At 41.5% G+C, this 13,872-nt stretch overlaps 1 protein-coding gene across 3 annotated transcripts in view; it reads right to left on the bottom strand.

Annotated features, from left to right (window-relative positions):
• ZNF236 (zinc finger protein 236) overlaps nucleotides 1-13,872 on the bottom strand; it is a 1,017,074-nt gene that overhangs the window by 321,152 nt on the left and 682,050 nt on the right. For all 3 annotated transcript variants that reach the window (XM_085606997.1, XM_085606996.1, XM_085606998.1), the window contains exons 23-25: nucleotides 8,822-8,967; nucleotides 8,477-8,720; nucleotides 2,415-2,591 (exon numbers count right to left, since the gene is read on the bottom strand). In XM_085606997.1, the coding sequence (XP_085463123.1) occupies nucleotides 2,415-2,591; nucleotides 8,477-8,720; nucleotides 8,822-8,967 (567 nt within the window). The remainder of the gene's footprint in view (nucleotides 1-2,414; nucleotides 2,592-8,476; nucleotides 8,721-8,821; nucleotides 8,968-13,872) is intronic.

Genomic DNA, 13,872 nt, shown 5'->3' on the forward strand with positions numbered 1-13,872 from the left:
TGGTGTAGGGGAACGTGGTAAAAGAGGAGGAGGGGGAGGGTTAGTACCCATATTCTTCCTCTTGAAAGGAATAAAGAAAGGTTCTTCTTCTGACTCAGGTTTTCGTTTCTGAGGTGACTCAGTAAGAACACGTCCTGTATCAGGATTTATGAAGAGTTTCTTCTGTTTTGGTTCTGATTTTGGTGTCGGGCGTCGAAAATCGGATCCTGCCGCTTTGGAGGCACAGTTTTAGGTTTCGATGCCGAGGATTTCGGATCCGGGGTGGAATCGCTTTTGGGTGCCGTAGGTTTCGGTGCTGAAGGAGGTTTTGTTTTCGGCGTCAAGGATTGCGGCTACAAATCAGTTTTCGGCTTCGAGCCTAAAGGTTTAGGTCGGTGCCAGTGTTTGGCCGACTCGATCCCGAGCAAGGAGGCTTAGAGACGCGTTTAGGTACAGAAGCCTTTTGTTTCGGCACGTTGGATTTTGGGTTAAGGGGCGTTCGGTACTCACTGTACTTTGACCTTTTGGCAAGTCTCCTTCCGACTCGGAGTCCGATTCCAGGATGGAGACAAGTTCCTCTTGTTCTTCCTCGGCCCCTTGTGCATTGAATTCTTGCTCGGATCCTTCACCGAAGATGTCTGGGGTGTATTCGACATTTTGACTATGCATCTCGCAACGTCGAGCCAGACGATCACAGAGCGTTTTCTTCAATTGGAATGATTTGCACGCATCACAGTCTTCTTCATTGAACTCCGGAGACGGGCCAAGTTGCACACTTGGGGCAGGTGGGTGCGCGTATACTTGGCGCGGAAAAGAGGGGAGAATTTAAATGGAGTCCATTCCATCGACTGCGAAGTAGACTGACGTGGTTAGGCCGGACGGCTTTTCCAAGAACTTCGATCAAAATAGAGGTTTTCCTCGACGGATACGATACGCGAAGAAGTGGGATACACGTTCAAAACAATACCGACGAGGGTACAGTGTATTGCACAACGAGGGGAACCCGAAGAATCTGTTTCAAAGCAGAGCACAACAATACACGTCTGAATCAGATGGTGGAAAAAAACAATCTAACAATGGAGTCGATGCCCATGCGCAATATCACCGAAAGGAGGAGTCACCTCCCCCGTGACTGGAAAGACTTCTTCTAAGAAAAACAACTTGCAAACATCTAGTCTCAAACACTAGATGGCAGGAGTATGCAAAGCATGTGATCTACAGCTCATATGCCTCGAACAAACATTTTAACGTTCATCTCTTGACTCAGTGCTATCTGAGTGTGTTTTCCACTTACAAAAGAGGGTTTGAACTCCCACTGTGTACTTGAACTTATCTAGTGGGACTAATCATGAACAAAACACCATCCGCCCAGTATTGCTCAGTAAGTTGTGTATGGGTCGCAGGAGTTTGGGGGGAGGGGTGATAAGATTGTGACAAAGCCTCCATTTCCCACTTGTACAGTAAGTACGGGGTGATTGTTTTTTCTTATTGGAAAGTAGATCAGGACTGCCAATCGGTTGTAATGTCATCGCAACTGAGATAGGTTTCAAATACACATTGATATTATTACCTAATGTATTTCAACATTTAGCTACCTTATAAACAGATATCTTGGGAGTCATGGACGTATGGTGTCTATTTTGCCTCTCTCAATTTTAATTAAAGTTCCACAGGTCTCTATTATGAAATGCTTTCAGAAACCAAAATTTCAATATAAAAAATTGCTTGACAGGGCAAGATAAAAATAATCTTCATCTGCAGAACAGGAATAACAGATTACTAAAATTAAGTTAATAAACAAATTCATTAACTCTGTGTCCTCAGAGGAATGGGACGAAAATCAGATTCTTGAATTTTAACCACAATGGTTCATTAACTAACATATTAACTGATTAATAAGACAGTTGATAAATAATAGTGATGATTAAATCAAACTTTGTAAGTGTAGGAACTACATGTTAGTGTGTAGGCATAAGGGGTAGCAGTTACAGAAGGAGAACAATGACTAGTTTGTACAACTTAGAAAGGATTTGTAAATATTATGGTCAGTGAAACCAGAGATAGACGATCATGGGAGCCTAGCGAAAAGTTTTTTTTTCCTTGAGGTCCATAGCTTATGAATTATCCTGGGGTAGACGCCAAAGGAAATGCTTTGCCTTTAATATAACACCTTTTAAAACTGGATTGAAGACTTTTTTAAACAAAAAATTGTTTCTTATTAATATTGATCACATTTTATATCAGAAATCTGCTTGTAAACCATAATTCCTTCAAGAAGTGAGAGTAAAATCAGAATAATGAAAATAATTCAACAATATAATAATTCTTGAAAACAGAATACCAAATGTCCTATATTAAAATATGAAAGCACAACAAAACCACAAAGCACAATTGAAATGATTTTCTATCACACACCATTTTATAGGGCTACTGACCAGAAATGGTAAGCATGATCTCATGTGGAGAGCTAACTGATGGTGTACTGGAACTTGTAGCCTGAGCCAGAACATGATTCAAACTTGAATTATTAATGGTCAATGTAATCTCATGCTGCCCCTTCGAAGTGGAAACTAGACCTTGAGAAGCCATAACTGGGGATATATCTTGTGAATCTGAAAACCAATAAAAATATTTTATAATTTAAAGGCTACAAGGGAATACACACTTTCATAAATATAACAACGTTTATAATATGATTAATGCACACATCATAAAAAGAACAATTAAAAGAAACAGTGAAGATGCCACCAAAAAGGATTAATTACTGCTCAGTGATAATAGTAATAAGCACAATGATGCTAACCAGCAAGCATAGTTTGGCAACACGTAAAAAAACTAACCAAGAAGAAAGTTCATGTGTTAAGCGATATAGCGGTTCCTGTCCACATGAGACAAGAGTATAGTTTCATAAACATTGCCTACACCCAAAATCAGATCAATCACTACATCGCAAGATGTGCACAGCATACGAAGCCACACTAGACTGACAGAGGAAAACGTATGTACCTTTGGTTAAGAAAGCCCTTTATTTCCAATATTTGGAACACAGATAACAAGTGGAAGATATGGTATGCTATTAGCCAATAATACCAAGACAAGTCTTCTTTTTGCCCAGATGACCAACGCTATCCCAGATTTGTCTGCCCCACTTTTGTGTCTTGAAAACTGCTGTGTAGTTGCTGTAGGTAATCTAGGGATTGAAAGCTAGCACCTCTAGAGTGGGTAGATTCCGATGAATGAGACAAACCCAAGACTAAAATTAAAAAAATTACTACAACTGGTGAGGCACCTATTTTGACTAGAAGACAGTCCCTTCAATTCCACACGCATGGGTACATTATAAAGTAAAAAGTTGCAAGGAGGAATGGCTAGATTGAACAAGGTAAATACTGTCTTTAGACCTATTTATTCAAATGGGCTGTAGAAATATTGAGTGTAATCTCTGGTAAATATATAGTTGATCCAACAGTGTGTTCACCTTGAATTGGAACAGGGCCTGAGCAGTAGCATTTGCACTACTTAGACTAGTACATTTTCTTTTTTTTTCTTGGGTTGTATCAAGCAACAAAATTGCTTTGCAAAATGAGAATAGTACACTAAATGAGTCCTGAGTAACCCACTGTTTTTAATACTTGTATTTTCCCAGCTCTTTATTTAGCATACTGGGCATTTTTGTTCTCTTGACTACTTCCACAAATATTAAGCATAACGTTAGACTGCCTTTCCCTCAGTGCTGGAAGTGCATGCTCTACATGTGCCACAGCAATCAGAATCATAGTCATCTATGATCACTAAAGACAAGACAGATTAGGGTCTGAAGTCCTAATTGCCCCCGTCAAGCCATAGTGGCTTTGAAGCGTGGAGTTGCGGTATAAAACGGTTAAAAAATAGGAACAATAAAAAAATGTCAGACTAGATAATATCTACAGAAACAAATAATGGGTGTGCGTTATAAGGTGGCCAGTATGTCGTTTCAGGTGTAGTTATGATATGCTAATGATGATACCATAAGGAATCCAATGAGGCTGATGAACGTTGAATGCTATGACAACATTTCTGGATGTAACATGCCAACTGGGAAGGGCTTCAAATGAGTATTCTGTGGAAGTACATATCTATTAGAAGTGAAGACCCATTGCAATGATTTGTCACTAGCTCCACCCTGTCAGTACTTGATTTTACTGGGATGTTGCCCTCAGTGAATTGATTAAATCCATTTGTTTTCTTGAACTTCCTGTCCTGGTTAAATGTACATAGATGAATTGGGAACATAGAAACTTACAAAAATATATTAACTCTGCAGGACGACAGTTTTAACTATGAAAAGTATTTATCTGTGGGAAGTCTTTAGAACGCTTTCACAAAAGAAACTATGAGGATGGCTCCTGGAAACTGCAGACCAGTGAAAGAGAGCAGAGATTTTTTTCACCAGATGAGAGGCAACCAAATAATTGGTGTCAGGCTGACAATGAGAGACTGGCTTATGATTCTGAATTTGCACTTATACGCTAAGCAGACAAATAGGGAAAGACCTAACAGCCTTACTTTCTGTCGAAGGCTGCAACTGACACTTTATGAAGATGCTTGGGGTGGACTTTGGATCAAAAGCAAAGAACTTTAAACAGGGAATGAAGACTGGTCACAATGGAGCTCAGATACATTTGGTGCTTGTCAAGGCTAGAGATAAGTAAGCATCCTGAAGATACAACTATGTTAGAAGTTCTCCTTCGAAAAAGAGTAATAGGACCTACTACAATGTCACCATGCAAAACAAACATCTTGTTGAGGAATTTATTCAGCTACTGTAAGTCTAAGATAGCAGCCAGCCTGCTGAAAACTTTCTTACGAGAAAAAACCTTGATTAGTATAAGTTTATTTTCCCAGCTAGGATCTAGTGGTCAGCTCTAGAGTCTATTCATCAGCATTGAGAACATTTTGGCCTGGAGGAGTTTAATATGTTAGTGGTTTTACTTCTTCTGTAGACACAGATGTTGTTTATCTCTTTTTTTAATTTCTTTATTGGATTTTGTTATTAAATAAACATCAAAATGGTAATAACATTGCAGGTGCATTAGCAGTGCTCATTACTGTGCGCAAATGGTTAAACCATCCAGCTGGACATGGATACATGAGATGTAGAGACTAATAAAGGATACAGGCTAAGCTTAGAGTGCCCACTAGCTGGAAGACGGCAAAGGTAAAACAGGAATGAGTCAGAAAGAAAAAAAGAAAAAACATCAAGAACAAATGTAGCAGGCGGTTAATGAATAGAATAGTAGGGCAGGTTGGTAGAGGCGTCTCACAGTGTACAGTACTTTGCAAAGGTAGGTGCTAGTCAATGATGCTGCAGCTAATGCCACATCTACCACCAGGGGGACAAACGGATAATGCCTGATGGGAGAGGCATGGGTTCCGCAAAGGTAGACATGCAGAGGCAGGAATCTCAGGTTGGGGTTTGGTCAATTCAGAAAGATGTCATTACTTCAAGTGCCATCCACTAGCATGGAATATGTCTCGGAGAAAGTTTCATAAGTCGTCTTTGGTTACTGTCTGGAAGCAATGTAGCAACTCGTCCCATCCCTGAGAGATGGGATGGTTTGGGAGGCCTTTGGCTTCTTCCGCCGTCAGAGTGGTCCTTTCTGCCTTGGGCCAGATCATCAATGATTGCTGCCATGCAGTCGAAGAGAGAGGATGAGTGACTTTCCAATTGCACATAATGACACACTTAGCAAGGAACAAGGCTAGGTCTAAGAAACAAGATTTTAACTTCTTGGTGCATGAGTAGGAACCTAGGGCACTGACTTACCAAGTATGTAAAGTGATAACCCAAGTTACCGGGGCGAGTTGAGCGGTAACTGTTGTCTAATATTGAGTCAAGTAGATGCAGGACTATTGTATGTACATTAAATTAGCGACTGTCATGACAACGGACCTTCATCCCAAAGAAAAACTCCCTTATCTTAGGGGTAGTGAAGTATACCCTAAGCAAGATGGAAAATTGGATGAGTCTGAACATTGTATTTCTAGAAATGGTGACCGGCTGGGCCAGCATCATCTCCCATTCTTTGCCATGGAAAACCCTCTTGATATCTGTCTCTTTCTTATCTTGGAGACTGTAGAGGGGGATCTGAGAATGTAAATGTTGCAGGATGTGGATCAGCATTTGATTGATTAGGGACAGTCCCCTGTGAATATTCATCTGGCACGGTCATACCTCAAAGGCTAGCAGATTTCTATTCTGAAAGGGGGTCACCCATAGTTATCATACACGGAGTGCCAGTGTTGCAAATCACAGATGTTAGAAAGCCCCTGGTTCTCAGGCAGCCAAGAAAGTGTATAGCAGGAGTGCAACAGTTGGTCTGGGTGGTGATACGTAAGCCTTGCAGGAAGCAATAGTGCACAGTCTGGAGCAAGCAAGTGGGAGAAGGGGAGTCTTGGGCCTTGTGGGGATGGAACAGCTGTAACATCATTCCAACCACCAAGTGGCATGCAACTTGGCAGTGCCATATAGGTGGTGTTTGCCCAGCCTGTGGCTCACCCACTGTAGCTGCACCACAAAATAGCAAAGCTCCAGGTTAGAATACCCTGAGGCCTCCCCTATCGACCGAGATGTTGTATCAACAAATTTCAGTCTGGGCAATGTGGACTAAAACCTGAACCCAGTAATCCATTTCAACCAACAGCTTCTCCTGCCTACATGGAGATCCTAAGTGCTAATTAAGACATCAGGGGCAGGTGCAGAAATTAGTCAAGCTCTCATCAAGGAGATTCTGTACTTCAGAATGGGAACTACCACTTCTTGTTGATTGTATGGAGTATACCGTTCTCTGCTGAGTCCTTAAATATCATTGGGTATGTTCAGGCTATTGCTGGTAAAACTAAACTCTCCATTCAAGGCTTTCTTGGCTCTGCCCTCATATGCTGGGAAAGGACTGCAGGTGACAAAGCAGCAGTACTCAAGCAGTGTTGTCTCAAAATCAGATTTAATAAATTGTAGTGTTTCATCTATATATCGGCTCAATAGAGTCTCCTCATTCAAGGTATGTCAAGCACTCCATTTAGGATTTCAGGGTAGAAGAATATATTCTCCTAATTATCACTGCCATTGGAAGACTGCAGCTCCTGAAAGTTGCCGAAATGTGATGCTGACACTGTTCTTACCACACTTGTCCACTGACAACGTGCATTCTCCTTTCCTCCAAACAGTTTTAACTTCTATTTCTTCCTCTGGGTGAGGTACTAGGTTCAGGTAGGAGAAGATGGCTGTCCACATATGCCTGCCATACCTCCTGAGGAAAACAAAGGAATCTGCAGCCTTGATTTATCTGCTGGAATCGTAGTGGCTCTCTTTTCAATAGTGTCAGTTTTCCTGACCTCATGATATGGATACATAGTATATGGTGAAGGTGGATACCAAGAGCGATGTTGGACTGACACTTAACACAACAATACATGTTAAGGTGACCTCTGATAAAGACCGTGATATTTTCTGGGTCCCTGTATTTCTTTCGCAAATGTGAAGACACTGCCAGGACTGCCTCCAGGTTTTGCATTAGCCTCTCCCCTTTGTAAAATGGGAATAGTGTTGATTGTCTTGCCATGTGACTCTCGGAAATCAAACCAGACTCCAGAGTTCTCAATGGAAACACCAATGTGAGGCACAAATTGGCACTACAGTAGCTTTTAAAAGAGTAGATGTCAGAGCACGTTAACCTAATTGGCTGAAATGTGTACAGCTTTTTTATGAGTTGAATGTGCTAGTAAATTAACACTATATTTTGTAGCCAGGCACGTTAATATATCTTACAGTTAACTGAAACAATTACCTAGGATTACAGGCCCAATAAGTGGGAATTATTCAAGTATGTGAATATATGACTGATCCAAGGTTGGACAAGTTATGATACACTTTTCTGAAAGTTGATGACATCCTTCCTTTACAAAGAAAAAGGTTCTAAGGAGTGAAAAGAAAGATTAGACTGAAAAAAAGCCCTGTCTTGTGCTGATACTTCATTCTTCGAATGATAATGTGCACATAAAAAGGTAATTGTAAACAGAGGCATATGGGCTTTCATTTACTTTGTATTCATTTTGCTGAAGGCAAAGCTAGAGGTACACTATTTGTGTAACACTTCAGTTATTTGTGTACAAGGAAATCAGAAACCATTTCTTCAATAGTGATGAATCACTGTGCTTTGAGCTGTAATGTTTCTAACAACATTTTCTCTTATGAGTATGTGTTTTTGCCTTATGCAGTTGCTGGTCTAGGAAATCTGTACAGTTGCAAAAGCATATTAACAGCTAAAAATAAAGCAAAGAAAAAAAGTAAATACAGATGTATCCTTCATGCTGCCATTTTTAAATGTAGCATCTGCTGTTTAAGAAGTGAAATGTGATATTTATAAAGCGCAAACTGTCACTCCGAAAGGAGCCTCCTGGCGCTGAAAGTTTTAAAGGCAGAACTTTTACGACAAGGAAGTTTGTTACCACATCTTACCTGTATTACTAGATGTTAATATTGAACTACTGTCCCCCAGAGACCGTATTATCAGATTGGTGGAGGGTGCTCCTGCAGTTTGCAATGACAAGCCAGTCATCGACTGAAGAACCATACTCGCTGGTATTGCACTCTCTGCTATCTGGAGAGAGCTGCTCTGGTGGGATGTATTAGAGTCACTGGTGAGCTGATGAGAAAGCAGGCTGCTGTTCTGCAGTGTCTGTTGTAAAATACTGGGATCGATCTGAAAAGCAAGGCAAACAAACAGAGCAATAGCTATAGTTCAGTGATCACATATAAGTTAACCTTTGCTTTCCAAAGCTTAATAAACAGGAGACATTTTACCTGCAGTGTGATGTTGTTGATACTGGAAGCATCAATTCCAGAAATCTGAACGTTTTGTCCTACCAGGTTGGCTGCAAGCTGTAACTGGATACCTTCAAGAGTGGCCAGGCTCCCATCGGTCAACGAGACTGTTAACTCGCCCCCTGCTGTTAAAGGAAACGATTGATATCATCACAACAATCCATTGCATATTTTTGCCATTTTAACACTAACTTAATATTGAAACATCTTACAATTTTACAAGATGTATCAACAGTGAGAGTATATATTATATTGGCTGGGGTAATGCTATAGTTACTACCATGAACACTGGCCTTCACATCAAATACTGTATGGAGTATATTCTTTACTCCCTTGTCTTCCATATACATTTAACCTCCGAAGACTGGTAGGTCACTGCCACCTTTTTAATTCTTAACTTATGCCTCCACCTCTTCCTGTTTTTTCCACCTCAAAAACGTATTATGCTGCACTGTGTAGTAGATAAACTACCTAAGAGTGTGTGTGAGGGATCATGAGGTGAGGGTGGATGATCATGTCTATGATCAATGTATCCTCTCGGACAGCTGTCTAGGCAGATATTGAAGGAAGAGGAGTAGGTTATGGAGCCTGAGATACTCCCCTTGCCTTAGCTAGGCTTTGCTTAGTGGAGGGCGTTGCAAAAAGCTACCAGGTATGCACTAGGTCGACTATTCTTCGGCAGGTCACAGCAACTGTTCTCCGGCAAGTCATCACCAAGGAGCAGAACGCAACTTACCATAAGGTGAACACCAGACATATCATGTCCCGTCAGTAATCTTCGAATTTGCGCTAACTATGCGAAGACACATACAGAGGAGAAGCTGCATGCTGATGACATCATCCAAAATAAAAGCAATTTGCTATTTTGGACAAAGGCCAGCCACAGAGTTCCAAGACAAAAAGGTGGGAACATTGGGTAACAATCCCCAGGCCTGCAGGAATGCCCAGGACTGCAAGAGCCAGAGGAAGAACGTTATATACAGAAGAAATAAGTAATATAAGTGCCCACAATGCTATTTTATTTCTTGAGGGTTTTATGGCACTGAGATAGCAGGGATAACCTACATAAACTAGCAACAAAGAACTACATTTAACAACACTGATGATCTTTTGTCAGTAAAAAAAAATTAACTCCTGTCTGCTGCAAAAACATTTAAATTGCACTCTGGCCAAAAGGAATGCAGGCAAGCTCAAATATAGGCAGTTACAATACGCTTTAGACGGGCTATAAGCAAATATCTCTAAGGAATGTCTCTCCTCTGGATGAAAAGGGTGAATATTTCTCAGCAGACACAGCATATGGAAGCAAGAACTAACCCTTGATTTTGACTGTATCTTCTGAGACACATCCTTATCAAACAAAACCCCTAGAGATTTAACTTTTGAAGCAGATGTGGGAGAGGACCCAACAACTACTAAGCTGTTTAAAACTGAGCACAACAAAATTGTAGCCTATCCATTGCCACAAATCCCTAAACTCCGAGCAATTTTCCAACGAGATAATACACTAAACAATTTGCATCAGAGAAAGCATATGAACAGTCGATTTTGATCCAAGAGTGAAGGAGATAGATGTTAAATAGCATTGGTGAAAAGGAGGAGCTTAGGGGAAATCCACATTAAACAGTCTTTTCGGATTTGCAAGGGGAGAGCAAAAGGGTGAAAATGAGATGATCTCTTTATCTTTGGTTGATTTTTGAGCATTAACAATTAGTGAGTTTAGTTTGGAGTCTATGGCCATTGTGTGGTTTGCTTGGGTAGCAATATTCGAATATCCAATATGGCTGTATAAATCCAACGCTGCTTTGCCTATTGCCATGAGAGCTTTTCTCCATGGCAAGGCACCACACGTTAAGAACTCACCCTCTTCATTATTGGTTAGCATGGCGGGACCTAATGTCCCAGGTGTCATTATGTGGAGTGCCTTTATTGGGGTGGTCTCACAACCGGATTAAGTATTTGTGACAAAAGTAGCTCCTTTGCTTTCTCTCTGAGCCACTGCACCTTCCTTGCTTTTTTTACCCCAAGGGCCCACTCTTCTACTTGGTCCGAATCGAAACATAACCGGCTCTATATTCCATTTCTTTCTTCAGTGTTATTACCTTCTGGTTGAGGTGTTACAATGGACAGGATGCTTGCATTTTTTGTTTCCAATATTACATATGGCCAGCAATATTTGTCAGAAGGGTGGGGACAGGCTTTAGCAGATTGACTGTGGCCATAACCAATATTCCTCAGAGAGTCATCATAGTCCGCAATTATGTTGTAGCTCCCTTGCTAATCAAACAGGTGCTCCTACTGGTCCCCCACATTCCCAGACATTATTTGAGTCACAGTCTGGTGGTGAGGCATTACCTGTTTCTCTTTTGCCACTTTTGATGATGCTTGTTGGAGATAATGGAATATAACACAGTAGTCTTTGAGGTTGCGCAATTTCAGAGTTGCTCTAACATGATGGTTTAGTAACACTCATGGACTGTTATATTTCTTTGTTTTCAATTAAGGTTTTGCATAGTTTTGTTGACTCCATCAGTCTCTCGTCCACGACTCAATGTTCTGGCCTTTCCATAATGACCTTCTCGAGCATTCCCTGTGTTGATTTAGCTACAGAGGTATCACTCAAATTTCTTGTGGGTGGTCTGCTGGGGGTCAACTAGCTTTAAGAACTTGGCCAGGCTACAGGGCAGACTCTGGAGGAGGATAAAGGTTATAGTATTTCTTGATTCTTGTGGCACACAAGGATTTAGATACAACCTCAAATCCAAGCTGCTTCTGACAGGATGCTGAAATTTTCCTTCACACGTGCCTTTCTGCACCCTATCATTTTGTTTTTCTTTAGATGAGCCTGTAGCAACAATGAGCAGCGAGTCCACATGTCTCTTTTGAAGCAGTTTGACTGTTGGACGCTTGCAGACGTTTTTATTGTAAGTCCTTCTGGTCTATAAATGGGTGAGCTAGGTGGGGTGTCTGATGTCATGTTTCTTGTCAAGTTGGCTTCCAAATTTCTTATTGATTTTTTTAACGTCTGTTAATCGGTGTATGCTTGGTTGATTAAATGACTATTTATACGTTGTGGAATGATTAACAGTATGTTGTCTGGGACAAACAAGTTTACCTATGGGCACCTGCATACTGGGACAAAGCCAAGGACCGCCAGCCGGCCCGGCCCAGCCCAGCCCAGCCCAGCAGACCAGCCAACCCTTATGCATCCTGCCCCCTCTGGCTTCACCCAGCCTAACACGTTCTCCCCTGGACACTGCAGGGACTCATCAATGCTGCCCCAGCACTGGTTTGCCACAGACAGATCGGGGGAATCACCCTTGGCTTCTGATGCCAAGGTTAAGGGGGGCATCCACTAGGCTGCGGAACAACTACCCTGGCCATCCAAAGCCTCTGGCACCACGGGCCACCAATTGATGTTGCTCGTGCCTCGATGTTCGAGCACTTGTGAACTCCTGAAGCTTCTAGGGTCACTTTAGGCTGCCTGCGGCCATTGATTGCTCCCCACGTCCTCTTGTGGCTGTGAGCATGCTCCAAATCCCACCGCCGACACGCCTGCAGGCTCGCTACTCTCCCCAGACTGCTCCATTCTCTCTCCAACAATTCTGCAGCATATGCATTTAGCTCTCCCTATCATTCACTTTAAAAGAAAATGAAAAGAGTTTGTTAAAGAGTTTTTAAAAATGTAACTTTTCTTTCATTTAGCGATTTTAAGGCTTATGTAAGCTCTTCCATCTTTTAAGGTACTATGATGGAATCGGCAAAACTGTACTTTCGTGTCACATGTACTTCTTGGCCTTTCCGAAGTAAGGTGATACTACACAAAATATGACTTTGGAAAAAGTGCTCATGGATCCCTGCAGGTGCGTTGGAGTGTCCAGTGCTTATGATCATCAATGGACATTCCTTAAGGAGAATACCTTTCAGTCTGTTCTCTCCAAAAAGCTAATAAAACATCAGTGACAAGACGACATGATAGAGTTGGCTGAGACTTTTCCTGCTACACAGCCCAACCAGCGGGATAAGTCCCTAGGGCCTGGTGGTTTTACCTCTGATCTCTATCAGAACTTCAAGGTAATTTGTTTGGCTTCTTAATAACTATTGTTAAGACAGAAGGAGTTTTGCACACCATTAGAGAGGCAGTACATGATAAGTGGATACCCTCATGGCTCAAACACCTAGTTTAGGCTACCCTGCCACCTGGTCCAACGTGGTTTTAAATGACACTAAATTACTCTGTAGGCAACTTGAAAATTAAATGGCGGAGATGCTACCTAGATGAAGATGAGCTCCGCCTGAAGACTGCTTTAAATGATTATAAAAATAAAGTCAGGATAGTAAAAGCGGACTACTATTGCAGCCTAGTTTCGGCCGCCTCTAGTAGAGCTAAAAAGATTTTTGACATACTTCGTGACCTCGCAAATCCGTCCTGTCTTAAGCAAGATATAACACAGTCATAGAAATTGTGACGATTTAACAACTTTAAAAAAAAATTAAATCAGGATGATTTTAAATGATATTGAGAGCTCTCAGCAATCAGAGCTCTCCTCTTCTGATAAAAACATTTTCACTTTGTGTACTATCCCTTCTAACAGTGTCACCACTAAGCTTCTCAATCTTCAGAATGACGTCACAGACTCTTGATTTTTCAAAAGTGAGGTTGGATAGTCTTGACCCAATATCCACAGAAGCCTTCAGAATGTTGTTCAGATCTATTAGGTATGGATCCCCTCCAGACCCTCTCCCTCCTAATCAATGGAAAAAATAAGATGACAAATTATTGCTTCCACTGTTACAACTCTGTAACCAGTCCCTGGAATCTGGTGTGGTGCCTGTGTGCTAGAAAAAGGCTATAGTCAAGCCATTGTTAAACAAAAGTCACGGCAGACCCTACAATTTTAGCCAGCTATGACCAATCTCTCTCCTTCCAGCTCCAATAAAGATATTGGAATGGCAGGTTAGCAAAATCCTGCTGCACCATCTGGCGGACCGTTCATTGTTAGAGGATGAGCAATTTGGCGTCAGACCTG

The sequence above is a fragment of the Triturus cristatus genome, chromosome 5_2 (genome assembly GCF_964204655.1).
Source record: "Triturus cristatus chromosome 5_2, aTriCri1.1, whole genome shotgun sequence".
Classification (NCBI taxonomy): Eukaryota; Metazoa; Chordata; class Amphibia; order Caudata; family Salamandridae; genus Triturus; species Triturus cristatus.